At 38.6% G+C, this 20,911-nt stretch overlaps 1 protein-coding gene across 1 annotated transcript in view; it reads left to right on the top strand.

The window, feature by feature from the left end:
• Positions 1 to 20,911, top strand: part of TENM1 (teneurin transmembrane protein 1) — a 120,374-nt gene that overhangs the window by 51,571 nt on the left and 47,892 nt on the right. The window contains exons 11-13 of the mRNA XM_057365667.1: positions 4,410 to 4,553; positions 9,171 to 9,420; positions 13,638 to 13,870. Coding sequence (XP_057221650.1) covers positions 4,410 to 4,553; positions 9,171 to 9,420; positions 13,638 to 13,870 — 627 coding nt within the window. The remainder of the gene's footprint in view (positions 1 to 4,409; positions 4,554 to 9,170; positions 9,421 to 13,637; positions 13,871 to 20,911) is intronic.

Below are 20,911 nucleotides of genomic sequence, written 5' to 3'. Positions count from 1 at the left end.
TTTGCCTGGTCATTTGTTCCCTGAGAATGATGCAGACATAGACAGCAGGAATGTCCATGATGGATGATGAGATCAAAATATGGAGTATAATTTACATGGTGCAATATGCAAAGGAAAATGTCAGACAAGAAGTTTTTCCCAGAGCTGTGGTCCTTCCGTCTCCTTCAGCACACACAAYACAGGCTGCTGCCTGCAGGGACAGTCCCACCTTCTGTCCTTACCCCTGGGMCACCACTCACATTGATTTGGTCATGAAATGAGCCAGATCAGGAACAAATTCAGCTGAAAACTGAAGCAACCAAGAAATAAGTGATACATTTTTGGCTTCATTAGTTTCCTGATGTGCTATGAATGCTCAGGCAGAAGCTCAGGTCTCTCATTCCAGCCATAGCTCACACATTGCATTGGTCTAAAGGAATCCAAGCTCCAATCCAAGCTCCACTSTTGGTGCAAGGTCTCCAGAGCTGCTGCATCATCTCTCCTGTCTGGATCTGCTCTTCCACTTGTGGTTCACATCTGCACAAGGATGGGCTGGGGTCAGGCAGGGGCTGGCACTGACACCAGGGCTCTGCACAGCCCAGCTGTGTGTGGCAGGGAGCAGCAGTGCCCTTCTCAGCCTCTTGGGATGCAGGAGACCCTGGGAGGGGCAGATCCAGCCCTGCCCTGTTGCAGATTCCAGTTCCTGTTTGATTTTGCAGTGTGGGAAGGCACTGAGTTAGTTGTTGGCACATATTTGTGYAAATCCAGAAATAACAAAATATTCCAGCTCGCCCTTTGGCCCTCCCAAGGGTGGTCAGGCAGGACCAGGTGSGTCACAGGTGCCACCTGAGGCTTCCCCCAGCACAGCTGCATGTGCCCCATGTCCAAAGGCTGTCACATGTTGTCATTTATGTCTTTGAGAGGGAACCATYGACCACGCTGTTCCCACTGCATCATCAAAGAGTCCTCTAATGATTCTGGAGTCCAGTACATATCCAGACTTTAAAACATTTTAATTCAAACACATAAAATCTCATGAAATGATAGTGTAGTTAGTTACCCAAATTACAAGTAGATGAGYTTAATGTGTTTAAATATTAATAAAGCTTACACAATAGTGCTGGATAACAACTTTTCAGTTATTTAAGTGGTGCTTAATTTTTTTTCTTTTCCTTCAAGTTTACGTTAATTATGCTCCTTTCAAAATAGTAGCAAAAATCTTGATATTTTAAGTGCATTGCTAGCATGCTTTGTTAGATTCCAATAAAGCTTTATTTAATTTGACACACTGTAGTTACTCAGGGACCTTTATCTGCATCCATTATATGAATTTTTGTCAAAATAATTTCCTCTGCCAGTATATTACCAATATTTAATAATGCATTCTGTTCAGTTTTCATTTTAATTAAATTAAATTGGAGCAGGTTGAAGTCCTGGAAGTCAGGATTATAACCATCTGCTTTTGGTTTTCTAAATACTATAAACATCTATATTTTTCTTCAGGATTATTGACAGCACTGATCACATAAACAGTCACAGAAAACAAGACTTTCTGAGCATATTTCCACATGCAAATGGTTCTGTTTAAACTTGTTGGAGAAATGTTTGCTGGCGTGTATCCAGTCCCTGAGCCCCTCATAAGAGGCCATTTTCTCAGAGTAACAACTGAGAAGACAAAGGAGCAATTTTTTGTTCTGAATAAATAAGCATCATGTGGATGTTGACACACAAAACCTTGGGGGTAAAGTCTATGTCCCCTTGTAATCTAACATAAGAAAAGGATTTTAGTCAGATCCTCAATAAATATTCCTGTGTAACTTCACACAGACTCGTGCATCCCACACAGCAGCACTGAGGGGTGTGAAGGATGAGCATAAACCAGCTCTCCAGCAGCCCTGCTTGATGCTGGGCTCGAGTACATTTTATTCATTGTTCAAGGAAGATGGATGCAGATAATACAAATATCTCAGGAGAGGTTAAAGTAGAGGTTATTGTCCTGGTTAATCTTGCCTTTTATTTCTTACCTGCATTTTGGCAACAGCCCTGAAGCTATAGGTCTGGCACCAATTATTTTTCTCAACAGTTGTATGAAAAGTATCCGGTTTTGGTACAGATGATCAGTAGGTCTTTCAAAATCCATTTTGAGACTGCAAAGAACTGTATTTGCTGGCTGTTAACATCCAAAACCACAGTCACTACAGTGCACATTCATACAGTGAAATCTCAATCACCTCAAAAAGGTGCTATAAATTAATTGCATCCGAAAGTAACACCCCACAATGAGAGTAAGCTGACAGAGGTTTTAATTTCACTTACAAAATTACATTTTTCAAAACCTGCCCCTAACAGAATACTTATTTCTCAAGTGGCACTGCAATCATCCTGTTGATTTTAGCAGTGTTACGCTTTGCCTTGATCAYTGTGCATGCAAAATGACTGATAGGAAATTTTCAGGGATGGTACACCAGGACTTCCAGTTAGATGGCTCAGGAGACCCTGCTTTAAGGTCTCACAGAAATTTCTTTTTGAAGGATAAGTGTCCTTCATAAATGAGGGTAGGTTTGTACAGAATTCTGGTTCTAGATACACWCAAGATGAGTGTGTGCCCATGTGTCTCTCAACAATGAGAGGACAAAAAGGCAGCTGTGAGCAGTAACTGTGAGAGCAGCAGCACTGAGCTCCTCAGGAGGGGGATGATAACATCTAGAGGGTGTTTGGGAGCTCAGAAACATCGGCTGTAGGCTGGGAATACCGAGGAGTTACGGAGTTAYCTCCAGCTCTGGTAAAGCTGCCCCAGCAGATCCATGGGCTCAGATTCCAGRCACTCTCAGTTATTCTGCCTCCCTSCCCCAGCTCAGCACGGTCCCTCCAGCAGCTGATGGACTGTCCTGTGGGTCCCTAACAAGTTCCTGAGCCAGCCTGAGGGGCTGCATTTCAGGGCTTTGCCCTTTYCAGGGCATGCTCTTTTCAAGCATGCACGTGTGAGCCGGGATTGAAGGTGTTAAGCTCAAGACTGGAGGGAAGATGTTAATGTGTAGGTGGCAAATGTGARGTTGCTTCACAGGAAAAATCTGCCCTTTATCTCCTGTCTGCATTAACACCTAGAAAATGTTGGGTTGCAGAACCAGCCCAGCACAGGATGTGGCTCCTCTGGAGGTTCYGTGCCCTCCCTTGGGCTCTCAGCTCAGGGGGTACCCAGAAGCTTTGCTGGTGTTGGTTTTAGAGCTCCTGTAAAGAATAATTGGAAGAAGTGACTGCTAGACCTTCAAACTGAAACCTGCAATGTTTGAAACATGCAATATTTACAGTTCTTAAGGAGATGTGATTTTTACAAGTCGGAGTTTAGCTGCAAAAACAGGCTCTTTCTGCTAAAATGGTGAAGCAGCTCTAGAGCTGTTACTTTGTAAGGAACAGCTTTCAGTCTTCCGTAAAACATTTATGTTATAAATACAAGTGCTTCCTTTTAGATCTGGTCAAAATATTTTGATTGTATACTGTAATCGAATTTAGGTGGTTTTCAAACTATTTATGGTTTAAGTAAAATATACCTAAAGGTACTACATAGAAAAAGTAGAAACAAACTGTTAAAAGTGTCATAAAGCTGTGGGGTTTGATGTGTTGGGTTGGTTTTTTGTATTTTGTATCTTAAAATATTTTTAAAGATATTGTTATTTTGGAAAGGTTGAACTATTTCAATATTTCTTAAATCAGATTTTGGAATTTGGTGTCACAATAATATTCTTCCTTTATAAGTGCATTTCACTGAAACCTAGTGAGGTTAGAGATAACTTCTTGTAAAAGTTGGTATGTTAGAGATACCAAATTTTTAATTTTGTTTTGTTTTACTAAGTACCAAAAGAAAGGGGTTTTAATCAGTCTGAGTTCCCCAAAACCCATCTTCCTTAGGGAAATTCCAGATTTTTCACCAGGTATTTGGTAATGTGCAGGCTTGTTAAGATAAATGTGTAATTCTAGAAATGTTCAGCTTGTCAATCCATTTCTGCCTAACTATAATTTTTACAGTCAGCAAACAAATTAAAACCAATTTGTTTTAGCATGGATTCTTTTCTATTTAAGCTGTTATTCAGGTAATTAGCAGAAATGCAATAAACAATCAAGTCAGGAGTCATTGAAGGAGATTTATAATCTTATGAAACCCATAACTGATACCACAGACAATTTTCTGCTTTGAAGCAGTAGTAACTATAGCTGTAATAACATACTAATCTCTTAAAACCCTTTTTTCAAAAAAAAAAAAAAAAANAAAAAAAAAAAAAAAAAAAAAAGCACTCCAACAAAAGCAATCAGGCAGAGGAAAATTAGTGGCATCATTACCTGACAGATGAATATCAAAACCTGGAATGAAAAACTGCCTAGCAGTTCACAGAGAAAAAACATAGACTGAGAGATCTTTAATTATTTGTTTGCAGTGTCAGTGGGATATGAATATGAAACATGTCCTGATTTTATTCTGTGGGAGAAGAGAACAGTAATCCTTCAAGGCTTTGAAATGGATGCTTCAAATCTGGGCGGCTGGTCTATAAACAAACACCATGTATTAAATCCACAAAGTGGTAAGTCCCTCCTTTATTAACTGCCCACGCAGAAGGAGAATACAAATTTTAAAGGAATTAATTGTTCAGATTTTAAGTGTTACACTTCCTAATGTGTAATCCTCTTTGAATGTGCACCCTCATTTATTGAGAGCTGAACTGTAAATGCCATCTGAAAGGATATTTTTAATGTTCTGGCTCCCAGGGATTAGACATTAATATCACTGACTCTTGCGATCGCTAGCACATTGTGGTCGTTCGGATGGGAAAAGGGCAAACTAATTTGGGTTCGTTCTCACACAGCTGGTATAGAAGTGCCACATTTCAGGTCAGTCTGTAGTGTGTTATATTCTCAGTGAAGTGTCTGCCCCCCTGATTCATCCTGTGACTGCCATCAGTTTGTAGCAACACAGCCCCAGGCAGACAAACCCTGCTTGATCACAGACCAGCACTTCCAAACCCACGCTGCCAGTCCGATTTCAGCAGCTTTTGTGGCTGCCCACTCTGTGGAGAAGCACAGTAAGTCACTCCTCAGTACCAGCAATCCAACAAATTTCAAAGCATTAGTAAAAAAACCTGTAAGTGCTTTTGCTGTCAGAACATTAACCCTGCACAGTGATTTGTCAAGCGTGGAGGCTTGAATGGTTTTTCCCATTGCTTTTATTTTATACCTGGGGGGGTTTCTTTTCCTCCATTAACATCTGTGATCGGGAACTAGTGGAATTAAATTATTAAAAGAATACTTSTAGATAAATTATGGTAAACTGTATATGGTTTTGCCAATAAACAGATATTTCATTGTCCAGGAGAAGAGAAACTTGAGGTCAGATTTTAGCACTTGAAAGTCAACAGAGTATTGGATTCAGTAAAGTTCTCCCAATTTGCTCCAGCTGAGAGTCAGTTCAATAAAATCTATTTCCATCTGCAAACTTMTGTTGATGAAGATTCATGCACAGATGTATGGCTCTCAAGTTTTACAAGTTCTGTTGCTGAATGTGCAGCTACAGTATAAATATTCCAAATACAAAAGGTCAGATTTAGTTTGTAAATTATCTGGATTTCTGTTTTGATTTAAAATAGTTTGACATTTTAAACAGCAGTTCTTTCATTCCCTGTCTTATTGGTTTGTATAGATTGTCTCTTTTAAATGCCAGCTATTGACATTTAACACAAAGAGAAATCTGACCTCAGTCAGCCGAGCCCCCAACTGCGAGTCCYATAGTCTGCTCCTTAGTGCCAATTTACCACTTGCATAGTTTAATTTCAAGACTAAATTGCTGGCAGTAACTCCAGTTTATATGACTATCTGATAACTGCRGTGGTTACTACCACAATTCACCCCACAGGCACCAGCATGGTCTGAGATTTTGCAAAGTGTGCAATTGTAATCYGAGCGGGGCTAAGCCTCTGCTCTCCTGAGCACGAGGTGTGTGGTGACAAATTGCTGCCTGTGCCCACCTCAGCTGTGTGGCTGAGAATGCCAGGGACCACTGACCCTTCAGCCTCAAGCCACCTCCTGTCAAACCAGCTGGGAATGTGCAGCTTCTTATCCCTGCTCCTCTTCTTATCCCTGCTCCTCTTCCTCACATATCCCCACTGTGCAGGACCTGACCAAGGCTGATCAGGGAAAAGCTGCCAAAGATCTTTACCCATCACTGGCAGAGACCCAGTAGGGGAGGAGAGGGCATAAACACATCTCCCTTGAAATCCAGGGTCTGTTTGTYTGCAGTTTGCATGTCACAGCATCTCCAGCAAAGGGACAAAGCCCAGGCTCGGGGATGTCTCAGAGGTTCCTCAGGACCATTACAGGCTTTGAGCACCCACACCTGGCTCAAGGTGTACAAGAACTAGAAAAGCAGTTAAGGGCAGGAAAACAATATAACAAAGCTTGTGCAYGGCTACCAGAGCAGCCTAAGGGCTCATACTAAAGCAACAAAACCAAATAATGAACTGTGGTAACCAAAAGGATAAAAATAACAAGTGTACTTCTGGTCTTATCTAGAAACAAGTGAACTGCACTTCCATTTCAGATATATAAAATGGGCTTTGAATAAGGACAAGAGTATGATTCAAACTAGAATTATGTATTTCAGACTTATCTCCATGCCACCATRACTGATATGAAAAGCATTGAGTAGCCTTCTTGAGTATGAATATATTAAGATTTTTCACTTTTAATTAAAGCATTTCCTCTGTATGTATGAAGAGCTGCTCTTTTTAGAAGGATGAAAGTTTCATGTTTTTGAAACAGTGCCACTGGATTAACYACAGAAACAGCATTGGAATATAACATTCTCTGCTGCAAATTGGCATTTTATTTTCAAACTAAAACTAGAAGCACTTTGATTGATTTACTAGTCCTGAAGAGCTTCTATCTAATTTCAGCCACTAAGCCTGGTCTCCCAGCAGGTCTGCTACTGTGCGCAACATTCCTGCTCAGACCCAGGATAGATATGCTTTTCTTCCTCCCCACGAAACTGCTCATTTTAGAGAAGTTACAAAATTAACTGAGGAAAAAGAAACAGTTGGGATTTWACAGACTTGGAATCCATAATAAGCCATGGAGGTGCATGTGTTGACATGCAGAAACCTGAGCAAGTGAAAACAGTGTTCTACTGCCAGATGTAAGGATTTACAAAAAGAAAGAAAGAAAACCCAAAAAAAGATGCCTGATTCCAGCAGAATTGATGTGAAATAACAAATATTGTTTCAGTATGTCTGTCACTGGAAACTCAGTTTTTTTAAATCTCTGCAGTTTTGCATCAGTCTGGCTGTTGGGTTAACAAAGGATCACATCTTGTTCTGAGCTATACTCCCAAGCTCTTTGCCCACTGTTTTTTCCTCACCAGTTTGGGGGTATGTTCACTTCTAATTTGTGATATCATTAGAGTTTAGTGTATTTTGATACAAAGCTTTTGTCAGTTTGGAAGATCATCAGGGCATTTCTCATAGGAGAACAGATACCATAAATATTACCATAGGGGTCTTTTAAAGACACCTGTATCTCATGAATACAAATGAATGTGCTATCAACCAATTTTTCAGGGTGTTATTTAAATTAAATTTTTCTTCTGATGGGCAAGTGCATCCATTCCATTTTTATTTATCTGGGGCAAGAAGGAATAATTTTAGAGGTACTTTATGCTTTAAGGTAATTTCAACCGCAGTGCAAGACARCATCAACTAAAATTAAAGCAGCAGCTCAAAAGCCTGAAATTAAGCACATACTTACATTTATTGACAGCAAAACATATTCTCCAGAGCCCTAATTATTTACTGGCATTTGTATGAGGATGTTGAAAGATTACCTTAGCATTGTAATTTCAGACAAAGGGCAGCATCTTCATTTCGTAGTATTTTTATCCAGTGCATAAGGGAGAATAATGCCATTTATTTTACTGGCATATTTCCAGGATGTTTTTTTAAAGCCCACATTCAAGCAAATATATGCATTATGTCCTTTATTGTTCATAAATAATTTTGTTTAAAATATAATTCCCTTCAAAATAGCTGTGGTGACATTCWGTAATTTCCAAGGTGAATTTTAGCTTCAGTTTCACCAGAAAGTCACAAAAAGTAGTTTAAACAGAAGTTAGTAGAGACAGTACATAAATACATCTTCTATACTTTGTGAAAATTMAGACATGTCTCAACATGTACTTCCTGCAGCATCTAGAATATTCTCATTTCCCACCATGAGTTCCTCCAGGAAGTAAATTCCCTTTTGTTTGTTYCTTAATAGTGCCACTTTCCTGATGAGGTACTGGGCTTTTCAAGGGAAATAAGAAATGTTGGACTGGGATCTAAAAGAGCACCTGTTCAGCAGTAGCCGAATTGTTTCAATAACATGTCATTTCAAAGATACTTCTTAAATATTATCTTGTACTTACTTAAAATAAACACTACACCTATCAGCTCAAAAAAAAAAAAATACATCTTTGTGCTTGTTCTGATATCACCAACCCAGTAATGGGGAAGGTTTTCAACTGTGGATGCTGCAGAGCAGTGCTAGAATTCTGACACACACTGGGAAGATGTTTTAGGCTTTATGGCAGAACTCAGGATATTATTGCTGGGAAGACATTCACTTGTGCCTCACGATTGCTCCTTGACACTTAATGTGGCTTTGCTGCACTTGGCACCATTTTCATATACCATGAAGGACTCGCAGTTAAATTTGAATATTGATTTTGTACTGCCACTCGGTGCTCTTTTGTGAAAAATGCATAGTAGTCATGCTATTAATCTCCTTTAATTAAATATTCAAACTGCCAAAGAAATTCCTCTGCTACCTAATAAAAATTTATGAATAAAATGAATATTAAAGTAGTAATCCCCAAGAAATCAGATAGCACTGCAATTAGCAGTCAATTTGTTAGAGCATTAACCAACCATGAGTTCTCCTCATGATGTTGGCTTTAAAATAGCCACTAGCCACTACTGAACAAAATGGTGACAGTGATGAACAAAATTTGAAAAGTTAGTGGAAACCTGTCACATTCTTAAAACTATCAGATGTTTGTTGCTATTTTGGTAATCTGATTTTCTAGAGGATTCCATACCCAGAACTGCAGAATAGTTTAAATGCCATACATTTGCTTATTCTGTCTCTATTTTCTTTCGCCCCGCTCCTCTTAGGAATTGTGCACAAAGGGAATGGAGAAAACATGTTCATTTCGCAGCAGCCTCCAGTCATCTCCACTGTGATGGGCAATGGGCACCAGAGAAGTGTCTCTTGCTCCAACTGCAATGGGCTTGCCCTCAACAGCAAACTCTTTGCCCCGGTGGCACTCGCTTCTGGGCCTGATGGAAGTGTCTATATTGGGGACTTCAATTATGTCAGACGGATCTTTCCTTCTGGAAATTCAATTGGCATATTAGAATTAAGGTAAGAAAATAATTGGCTTTCTCTGATTAGTGTGCATGAACCTGGCTGTGAGATTTCTGTGAAAACTCTGGTGAGCTTTTATCCCTTGGGGCTTGAAGGAAYAGCCACATGTAGTTGCTTTGTGGGCATGTGTGCCATCAACTATCAAACTAACTTAGAATTTTAGAATAGGTCATGCATAATGAATTTCTGCAAAATGTAGAATTAATAGAGCTGATTTTTTTCATTTGAGGTTTTTCATACATTTTCTGCATAAGTTAAAGTCTACCATGATGCATATTTTTTAAGAAAACCACCAAATTCTGCAGCAAACATGCAGTGTATAGTCAGAGCATGGGGCCTGTGAAATTACTGTGTTTGCAGTTAATCCAATTACAGTGTTCCTCATGCAGCAGAGTGTGTGGCTGAGTTTGAGCAGACAGGAGCAAACCTGGCATTGCAATCTGACATGCCAAAAGTTGAGCCTGTGCTGCCCTTAACAATTTCCCTGTCATTCCCAGCTTCCCATTCCATTTGAGGGACACAGAGGAAGGCAGGAAAGATTTTGAACATCATTGAATGAAATTTCTCTTACTTAAAACCCATGAATTGCCACCTAGCTAACATTGCTGGGGATGATTCTGTGTGCTGATTGTTCAGAATTAATTTGGCAATGTGTGGGCTGTGCAAAGGAAACAGTTGGAGAGAAAGAAATATCAAGTAACAGGATAAACAATGTTTTGTTAGTGGGATACATCTCTGTGATCAGTCAAGCAAAGAATACAGTTCTGTCAAGGACTAACATTTCTTGTCTTTTTCTTTCTTTTTAAACATGAACTGATCTTTCCAGGAATAGAGACACAAGACACAGGTAAGCAAAACATAATAACAGTGATATGTGAACCACATTTGAGGAAATAGTCTTACAAAAGTGCTCTTAGAAGTCTGGATATAGAGAARCACTCTGAATTTAATGAATCTAAATGTTAATAAATACAAATGTTAATCAAAGTCACCCTTGTTTGTAGTATGGTAGGTTTGATTTGTTCCCTTTGAAGGAGTGAAATCTCCCTCTAAAAGTCAGTTTGTTGATCACTGGGAAGAGAAGGGGAGATTTAAACCTGAACACTGARCATGCATTTCATAGCTGTCATACCCATTTCATATGGTGTTTGATTGATCACAGGTGTAGCCATCCAAGGAAACTGGAATTTGAGCTACAAAAAATACAGTTTAAAGGGCTGCAGAAACACACTGTACTTTAGTGGACTGTGCTTTGGTGGTTCTAGCATACTGTGAGCTTTAAAATCTGCCAGTTAYAGAGTGTGCACAGCAGAGCCCAGAAATGAGGATGCTGTGTCACAGCTCAGTCCTTGCTGCTCCAGCTGAAGACAAAGCAAGTGGCTTTTCCCCTTCCCAGCTGGCATTTTAGCCCTGCAATGTAGGGATTTTTTTAAAGGAATGAACATTGCACATTCGGCCTCTGCRACAGACGGTGAGGGAGTTGGTTCCAACAATCCAGCTGCAGAAGTGATGTTGCATGCTAGAAAGAGACAGCAAGGCACTCTGTCTCCTTAGAAACAAACTTCTTAGCATTCCAGTACTTAAAYGAGATAAATAAACCAGCGCTGGTACAGTAAAAGACAGAACTTCAATGCATGGTAGGGAGCAGAGTGTGGACTGAGCTGTGTTTGCAGCATGAGAGCATTGGCTGGAATTGCTCACTTCAGCCACAGGACTGCTATTGAATACTGTAAATTATTTACCAGATTATGTCACATCTCATATATTGTACAATTAAAACTTAAAAAGGAAGAATAATTCCTATTTGGGAAGTGCAAGGTTCCATTTTTGAACTGAAGGATTGTTTCCATTTGCTTTAAAYTGACCAGGATCATTATAAACTGAATTTCTCTGTAACACTTTCAGAACATGAATCAGCTTTTACATTTAGAGCTTTCTTTCGTAAAGTAGATTTTTCTGTTAATACCTGCTCACCATTACTAGTTTCTTGAGATGGGCTTCAGCCTCAATGAAATCAAATTATGACAATATTCAAGTATCCGAGCAATATTAATTGCAATAATAATTGTCACGATTCTGTCCAAGTGAATTTTGTATAAAATTGGAGGAGATCTCTTTAATTTACGTAGTAAGTAACTACAGTCCCACTTGTGCCATTCTCTTGAGGCTGTAAAGGTAATAGTCATGGTGGAAATTTCTAGAATGTTCAAAGAAACATGTAGAACCAGCAGGTGAAAGATGACTCATGACAGTTCCTGTAGGAAAAGGCTTCAAAATCCAACTCCTCTACACAACTTTTCGTCCCCAAAAGACATGGGGAATAAGAGTGCTTTTTAGCAGGTGAAAATAAAATACTGTGTTAAAAAAGGAAGAGTTTGGCAACCAGTAAACAGAAAAGGCCACTGATGTTATTTTTTACTGTTTACAAACAACTTATCCCAATTGTTTTTCTTGTCATCATGATTTTAATAAGACAAAGCTGTTTAACTGGTGGGAATAGAAACTAAACTTTGAGAAAAATAGAGAAAAATTTAGTGCAGAATAGTGCTGCAAAGATTAATTTTAAATCCTAGTGTATTTCACATAGTTTTCAAAAGGCCAATTTAAATCAACTCAGATTCAGATCTGATTACAATCTTCTGCAAAAAATAGCAAGTATTTTCTATTCTGTTCCATTTTTACTAGTACYCTTTAACCATTTTAGTGTGCAAGGCTTTAAGCATAAACATGAAGAGTTTTCTAACAGCTGGTCTATTAAATGTAACGACAAGGATGACAGAAAATGTGTCTACAAGGAGAGTGTAGAATGACCCCTGGTTCTCTGCAGTTTCTGCATGCTGAACAACATGTTTATTTAAAATCTAGAATTCTCCTYGTAACTTTTTTCTTAGAAACGTTTTATTTAAAAGTCATCATTTGGCTGGCCAGTCACTCCTGACCTCAATCCAAAGAGCAAAAATTATTCTCAGTATTTTCAACAAACAAAATTTTATAGTCATGATGCTTTAGCGTTAATTGCTTTTAGCTCATCCTCTTACTCATCTTTCATCATCCCACTGCCCTCTCATTCCTTGGTCTGAGTTTCACATCTGTTCCCCAGCTCAGGGGACATCACTGATCATTGTCAATGCACCACAAACAGAACTGGCCAAGGTGAGGGGAGGAACTCATTTCACAACTTTGTTGCAGCAATCTCAAGTGTTAGTTATTTGTATCAATATTAATAATATATCTCTTTAAAAAAAAAAAAAAAAGTTTTTTTACAGTCTTTTTGATCTAACTGGACACATTGAACCAGCCACTTTTCAGAAATCTCCTCCTGCCCCTCAGAGAAACACAATAATGATACAAATATTATCTGAGTACATAAACCCTCAGCCTGTGCCAATGTCCCACAATTTCAGTAACCAACTGTGTGATTCAAAGGATATCTCGGTTTTTAGTTGGGCTTCACTGCAGGCTCAGCAGGCTCAGGACAATATCATGGTGTGCCATGTGCTGGAAATTAACTTTGCACTGAAAAAGAAACTAAAAGTCTTAATGGATAATAAGATGCAGCCCGTTCTCAGAATTTATGATCCCCACCGTTTAATTAACATATGTAAATATTTTTWAAAATAACATTTTATAATCTCAATAAGGCAGTGACAGTGCATGAATTATGGTGCATWAATTCATGCCTAGTTGCACTGACAGTACTTGGCCTTCTGCCTTGCTCCTGACAATGGAGTCGGCATGAATTAAGGCACCATATTTCACACCTTCATATTTCCTAAGGTTTGGAAACAGATAAAAATAACCAAGAGTGGGTATTAGTGCCCATGCAGAGCTGTCTGTGATTCACTTTGCTGCAACTCATAGATTTGTTTTCAGTGCCAAGAGTACTAGGAGGTATCAGGTATAGAAAAATGACCTTGCTTCTGCTAGTAATGATTATAACTAAGCTGAAGTCTCTCCAGTTGACTTTATCCTGATGGGTTTGGTACTGATGGGCAGACCAATTTCCCCAGTACCAGTCTCTGCCCTCACTGACCCGTTGCTCTCTGGTCAGGCCCTGTGGCAGGACACTGGTGGTATTTTGGGCTGCTCTCACTTATGTCCTCTTCAAATCACTGAGCTGATGTCTTCAGATAAGTAGAGTACAACTGTTATGCTGCCACAGATATGTAAAAGAAAAAACAAATTTACTTTGATGCTCTCTTCTTCTGTTCTAGTACAAGCCCTGCACATAAATATTACTTGGCTGTTGATCCAGTGTCAGAATCCCTRTATTTATCAGATACCAACACCAGAAAAGTCTACAAAGCAAAATCTCTCACTGAAACAAAGGATCTGGCCAAAAATGCAGATGTGGTGGCAGGAACAGGTGATCAGTGCCTTCCTTTTGACCAGAGCCACTGTGGGGATGGTGGAAARGCATCCGAGGCTTCTCTCAACAGCCCAAGAGGTAAGAAAAGATCATATCTGGGGTGTTTAGTGTTGGTCATCTGTCATTTCCTTCATTATTTAGGAACTCAGATGCAACTGATGTACAAAAATGAGTCTGTGGCAACGATTTAACCARCTATTAGCAAACCAAATCCCTTCATGAGGCTTATTCAGTACAGCCAGTCCTTCATGAGGGACCAGCATGGGCAGCAGGCTCCAGCTCAATGCTCTGATTGCTCTTTCCTGTGTAACAACCCTCCTCTTTCATTATCTTTCGATTGCAAGGTGGCACCATTTAATTATATGTAACTCTTAAGCAAGTTGTGGTGTTTCAAAGTCCATTTTGTGCATCAGTAATGTCCTGTAATGTTAACAGAGCTTGCTCACACACAGTAAGTCAGGGCTGTTCCAATCAGACAGCCAGCAAATAAGTTTATTTGGAARTCTAGTTTGTCCCTTCTTATTAATATACTTTGCAAAAGATGAGCATCTGCCCTGCTGCACATGGAATAAGCGTTTTGCTGCAGCCTCCCTGTCAGAGTACATCCAATGTTGTCACAGGCAAAATGCATGTGAAGCCTTGAATCCCCACCAAAGCCACAATTAATCCCCTTGCAGTGTGCATTAGAACTGCGATAAAGTCTCGGGATTTGGGGCTCTAAAGCAGCTGATCACCCTCAACTCCACTGAAATCCCTGGAACAAAGGGACTCAGCAGCTCCCAAGGCAGAGCCCTGCGTGGGCTTCCCCCGTGCCCGCTCACAGCTGGCTCAAAGGAAGGGCTTTGATTATTTTTCCTGAGCTAATAAAGGAGGGCTGTACATCAGTAGGAAATTAGAATGTATATCCAGGCAGAAATACCTCTAAGACAAGCAAATAATCCTGGTTTAAGGCTTAGCAAGAGACACGTTGTAATTATAGTGACTTTAGCGTGTCTTTAATGATAGAAGGTAAGTGTGAGGTAAGTACAAATAAATGTTAATCTTCAGGCAGCTAATTAATGTAATGAATCTATTCTAAACATAGTAGAAAAGGAAGGTTTTTAGATCCTTTATCAGGAAAGTGTGATTCTGTGGAAGTGATCAGTGTTTTATTGCTGATAATAATTGATTACATCCAGTTACAATACAATCAGTTGTTCCATCTTATTTTTGATTGGAAAAATACATTGATGAAAATTTGGGATACAGTTTCCTTTGAAGATACTAATACTTACTTCCTTAACAGAAGGTTATAGTCATAAAGAAATTAAGAGGAATAAAAATACTAGTCAGGATTTCTAGGGCAGCCAGCAATTATTAAAAAAATAAACTGTCAGCAGCCAWTGACTCTTCTGCTGGCAAATTCAGGCAATGACTCCCAGGTACTTTAGATTAATGCATCTCCTCTAAATTACATCAAGTGGAAATGATCAGATTTGTTACGGTTTTTTATTTTAATCTGTATATCTGGACTGCCCCATGCCCTTTTCTGCTAACAAAATGCAGCATCATTTTGGTGGTCACCAGCACAGTGTGATCAGTRTAGCATTAACAGCCTTACAGGTCCTTGTTTTCCCCAAAACTGTAAGAGGTTGAATAGCCTTGCAAAGTAGAAGGAAATACTTGCCCAGTGCCCAGAGATCTTTATTAAGGATCAGCGATGTCTCCCATACTTTAGTACAGTTTTAGATTCTTTTGGATGACTTGTTTTGCTTGTTCTTGAAATACTTCTAAGTCAGAATATGTCATACTTCTACTGAAATAGCATAAAACAATATAAAGAAAACTATTTTCTCTAGGAGGTAGGAAATTTTCACAAGAACTTCTTAACTGTGTTTAAAAATCCTTGGCTACACAGACATAAGTGTTATATAGTATTTGACCACAGAAAAAAATGAATTGTTTCTAGTTTCTTACCTCTGAGATTCTTAGAATGCAACAGTAAGTCCCACACAAAGAGTAATTGCCAAGATAGGATTAAATATAATCACTTGTATTATTTAATTTATAATTCGTCTTTATTTTTTAAGCTAATACTGAAATATTTTTAGCTTTTTTTACTTCACTTGCCTTCTTATTTTTGTCCTGAGTATTCTTTTTTTCCCATTATCAATGGAAAATACATTTCTCTCTTTCTTGACAGGAAGGTCATATGTGAAAAAGGACTCRGTTTAGTGGTTGTGTGACCTTGATTAGTTATATCAGTTATATTAGTCTTAAAAGTTGGACTCTAATTTTTGCTACCAGCTGCTTGTAACTGAATAAGGGCTTATCTAGAGGACTCCATTTATCCATTTGCAAAATTGATAAGAAATACCTGCTGTGTAACACTTGTGAAACTTAATCCTGTTTGGTAACGTCCTCAAAAGTATGTTAATAAGTGGAAATTCAAATTCTCTTTCTTACTTACTTTTCTGGGTGAAAGTTGCTTTGAATGGTGTTTTAGCTTTTCTGAATTCATACCTATTTTTCTACTTCCTTGGACATGCAGGGAGGTTTGAGGAGAGTCCTGGATTGTTGTTTAACTTTTTAAGTCTTTAATCAATGTTTATTTCTCATTGTTRTTATTTGGTAAGACTGCCTTTGCCTAGTGACCAGGAAATAAATGCCAGACAGGAAAATACCATGAAGTCACACTAAACAGTTACGATTTCATCTTTCCACAACTTTGATTTTACAGGTAGCAAACGCACGTAGCTTTGTTCAGTCTGTTCCCCATTCTCTGTGAAGGACTAGAGACGGGGCTTAGTGAACATTAATCTTGCACCATTGTATGTTGAGCTGACTTTGAAAGATGCTTTTAAACATGCATGGCTGATGTAGTTGAAATTTGAACTTCAATATATTATTTTTACTGCAACTTTCTTTAATTCTGTAGAGATCTCAGACTAATGAGTCATGTAATAGATGACCAAGTACTTAAGCAGAATGTGAAATGATACAAGGTGGGGACATAAAATAAGATCTGTGACAAGCTGAACACATTTATTACACAAGGAGATATTGAAAATGAAGAAGTAACTACACAAGATATTAATCATTGACTAAATTCCAATCACTTGAACTTTACCAAGTAACAGATTTTAATTTTGGGGTGGAGAATTCTGTTTGGTGGGTTTGGAGATTTTTTTTTTTGAAAAATTATTTATGGCACATCTGGTCACCAGCACTATCTTTTAAACAAACTGATTAGTATTTATGAGAAGGCACTTGGGGATCGTGTCCTGGTTTTAACCAGATTAGTCATCAAGTATTGGAGCAGTAAGAAGCACTAAAATGAGTGGAAATACCTGGGACTTGTACTTAGCCCTGCAAAGCCAATGCTTAAATCAACACCATTAAACACTTACCTACCCTGCCCTTCTGAAATCAGTGGCTTTAGACCTGTAAATAGATTTGACTTTCTAAGCGTAATTGACAGAGGCAGCGAGAGGTTGAGACAATCAAGTTACCACATTTTTGCTGAGCTCCAGTGTCTCCCGGGCAGCAGGGTAAGGAAAGTGTCCGATTAGCATCCGATTTCCATTATCTTGTACCTGTGACCTGCATTCACACAGGGCAGCTCTGCTGGAAATGCAAACTGYGGAACTTCTGTCAAAACAGCAGCTCCCTCCAGTGATGCCACCCTAAACATCAGAAGTGATTTACCCCTTTGGGAAGCCCAAGCACTAAATCTAAAGATTTAAACATTTAAGGACCAGCAGTGTCAGGTTATTGAATTCTGGGTCCAGACCAGTGTCTAGAACTAGAAGASAGATGCACACACTGTCTGTGGAAACCATGTGTACAGTCAGTGCCTCGAGAAATTCARCTGCACACTGAGCACAGAGTACTTGGATGCAGTGCAGTCACCTCACTACAGATGCWGTGACCTCAAAGAAAGCACCAGGGAAATGTAGAAGGTTGAAGTAAGTTCTAAATCCCATGCACAGAAATACTTTATACATAGCTGTAGCAAAGAGTTTTTTCACTCAGACCAGTGGCCATGAGATAGAAACACAAATGAAAGTATTACTTAAAAATCAGTTCTGCAGTGTCGTTTTATTTATTATSCTTGCAATTACTTTACTAAGGAAGTACTACTTTAGAAAATCGTGGTTTTGAAGATGTGTTCATCCCAGTAGTAGCTTGCATCCTGAAATAATCCAGATTGTTTCTCATCATCCTCAGCAATAGTAAATACCGAAAATAAAGTTAACAGCTGCTCAGACTAAACCTTTACATGTGTCAAATGGCAGCAGCCCATGTAGGACTGTGCCTGTTCAGCAAGAATATTCCTATTAACTTCAGTAGGATGCACACCAAATTCCTAATACAATCTTTTGTGACAACAAACTCCCTTGATCAAAGGTAGTGATTAATGCTATTTTTCCAGCAATCTTTGCTATTCTGTGAATTCCTAAGGCCTTTTCAACTTTTGTATAGAATTCAAAAAGGAAATTAGAACAGGGTGAGATTTTTCATTGGCAATATATAAAGTTAGAAATAGACAAGCCAAAGTGATTWGCAGCCTCGAGTCATTGTCATATATGCATCATACAATCAGCCAAAAAAACCTCATGCCATTTTTGATTCATTTAAATTTATTCCTTGTTTTTCTCTTCAGTAGCCTTAGCTACCTATGATTTCCAAAGTATGGGAAACTTGTAGAACATTGTAAACTTTTTGGACAGCAGGTTTTTCCTAAATTTCATCCAACCTTCATCTGAATTCATAAATCATTCACTTTTCTGTTCACCCATATCATCAGGATGACCCCAGTCATCATTTGTCAGGCTGGAAGCTGAACATTTTCATTCACAGTCAGTAGTTAAAAATGCTGTTTGCTCCAGCTCTACTGATCTGCCTCTAAAGAGAACAACACTCAAGTGCAAGTACTGAAGTCGTGTTCCAACTGACAAAGAACTACTGAATATTTTGCAGCTAGTGCTGACACAGTCAGGAAGTAAAGATGACAAAGATCACAAGGCAACAGACTGCAAATCACTTGAATCATATTTTGAGTGGTGTATTATGGTAACCTATAAATAACTAATTGCATAAAATTGCTTTAGTTCCTAGATGGCAGCTTTAATTAAAAGCACCGAAGACATTTAGAAGTTTAGAAATGGATGGCATGTAATTTGCCCTTTTAACACCATAAAATGGTAATTAACCAATTTGATTCACTTCTTCCTATTAAAAGTTTTATGAGAATCGCAAGTTCCTTCTAAATACAGTTGTTCTTCAGGAGAAGGTGGCATTCTCTTTTATCTGTCCTCACCAGTAGTTGCAGATGTTTTTTTAAATTCTTTAGAAGTTTAATTAGAAGTTTTCAATATAGAGTGCTCATTTATAAGTTTTTAGCTAAGCCAAAAGTGTAAAGTAGAATTTCTAGAAGTGGAACTAGAATGTAGTTCTAAAGCTGCTCTTTATTGATGTGTCTGAAAAGGATTTGTTCCAAAAGAAGTTTTCCTTAGAATGTGAGTGTGAGATATGATATGGGGTGAAAAAGAAAATATCTTAATGGGGAATTTACTTTAAATCCATATTTTTAGCCCTATAAGCTTAGTTGCATTAATGCTGAAATGCCAGTTCTAGACTGAATAGACCATATGTATTTTGAATTTATATCTATGATAACTACACAAAAAGCAATCAGTTTGATTTCTGAGTGCTATTTGCATTTATAATGGTGTATATACATGCAYTGAGGCAGAATCTGTCAAGTGAAATAACCCTTTAAAAAACCAGTCTGGAGAGCAAATAACAGGAGAGATTATAGTCATCTTTCTGTGTTTATCATGKGTGTACCCAGCCCCTGTACTGATTATTATTTGTTGGAGAAAGCAGTTATAAAAWGAAAATCTTTCTGCATAGTCTTTCTGGTGGTAATACCTAGTGGCCACATGTGACAGCATTAGCRGCAGTTAATTTTTAGTGTTAGTTAACAGAATTCAAATGGTACTGATTAAAAGACCTCTGAGTGTTATAAATATTGTTCCAAAATGTCTACATGTAAATCCACTGGAGATAGATCTTCATAAAAGCTGCTGGTTTACATTCAGGTACAAAATTCAGCCCTATGTAGGACATTCCCAGCAACTAAAATATGACAAAAACCAGTCCTTCAGCACAAGCATGTCACTCAGAAAGCAAGATTGATGCTCAGCTCTGAGTCAAACAACAGGACTGAATCCTGGCACAGGTTTATTTTGTCCTTCCCCAGACATCAGTTTTTGATGAGGAATGTGTATGTAAGCAGGATAAGTCTGTCATTTGTGCAATAGGTCATAGGTCCCTTCAGTGCCTAGGTCATAGGTCCCTTCAGTGCCAAAGATATCATCAGCTGGGCACAGAATTTAGTTCTACAGTTCCTTAAAAAAAAAAAAAAAAACCAAAAAAAAAAAAAACCAAACAAAAACAGAATCAGACTGGGAAACTACATTTCCTTCCCTGAAAAAAAAAGAGATACCTAAAAGTGACCTTTCTTACTCACTCATGGGGTGAGCAGTGTTCCCACTTGCACTCGAGTGCTGTTCATTACCCTCAGCATGTGCATGTTTCCTCCCCCAGCTCCTCAGTGATTAAAGCACAATTGCTGTTCTGTGTGTGATTTGATTCTGCGTTACACTGTACGTCAGGAAAGGATTAAAAATAAGCTCTTGGAGTTCAGATTATGTGTAGCATCATGCAAGATGTGWCAGGAGCATTAATGAATCCAACTCTAATGGATAAATTGGGACAGTTTAGCCACAAATCRGTATTGTTTTCCAATGGATGCTTTGTGTAGGGTATTTGTCAACAAGACTTAAATGCATAAATATTTTTTCCAAGTACTGTAGGGTAATAAGCTCTGGAAGCTGTATATWCACTGGTACTTAAAGAAACTGGCTGATTAGGAAGTACCAGGAATTTAGTGCAAATACTGAAGACATGGGCTTATTCAACCCATTGCATTGGCATATGTCCTTCCCTTGCAGACAGGTTGCTTTTCTGCAGTSACTGGAGAGCAACATGAGCTCTAGAAACATTAAAAGAGCTTTGGTTTTCTTATACAGTCAGTGTTTGAAATCCATTCAACAACACAGCTGAGTAGCT

This window comes from Malurus melanocephalus, unplaced genomic scaffold (genome assembly GCF_030028575.1).
Source record: "Malurus melanocephalus ecotype Western Australia unplaced genomic scaffold, MMel_1.1 scaffold_56, whole genome shotgun sequence".
Taxonomy (NCBI): Eukaryota; Metazoa; Chordata; class Aves; order Passeriformes; family Maluridae; genus Malurus; species Malurus melanocephalus.
This window is presented reverse-complemented; position numbering and strand designations above follow the sequence as displayed.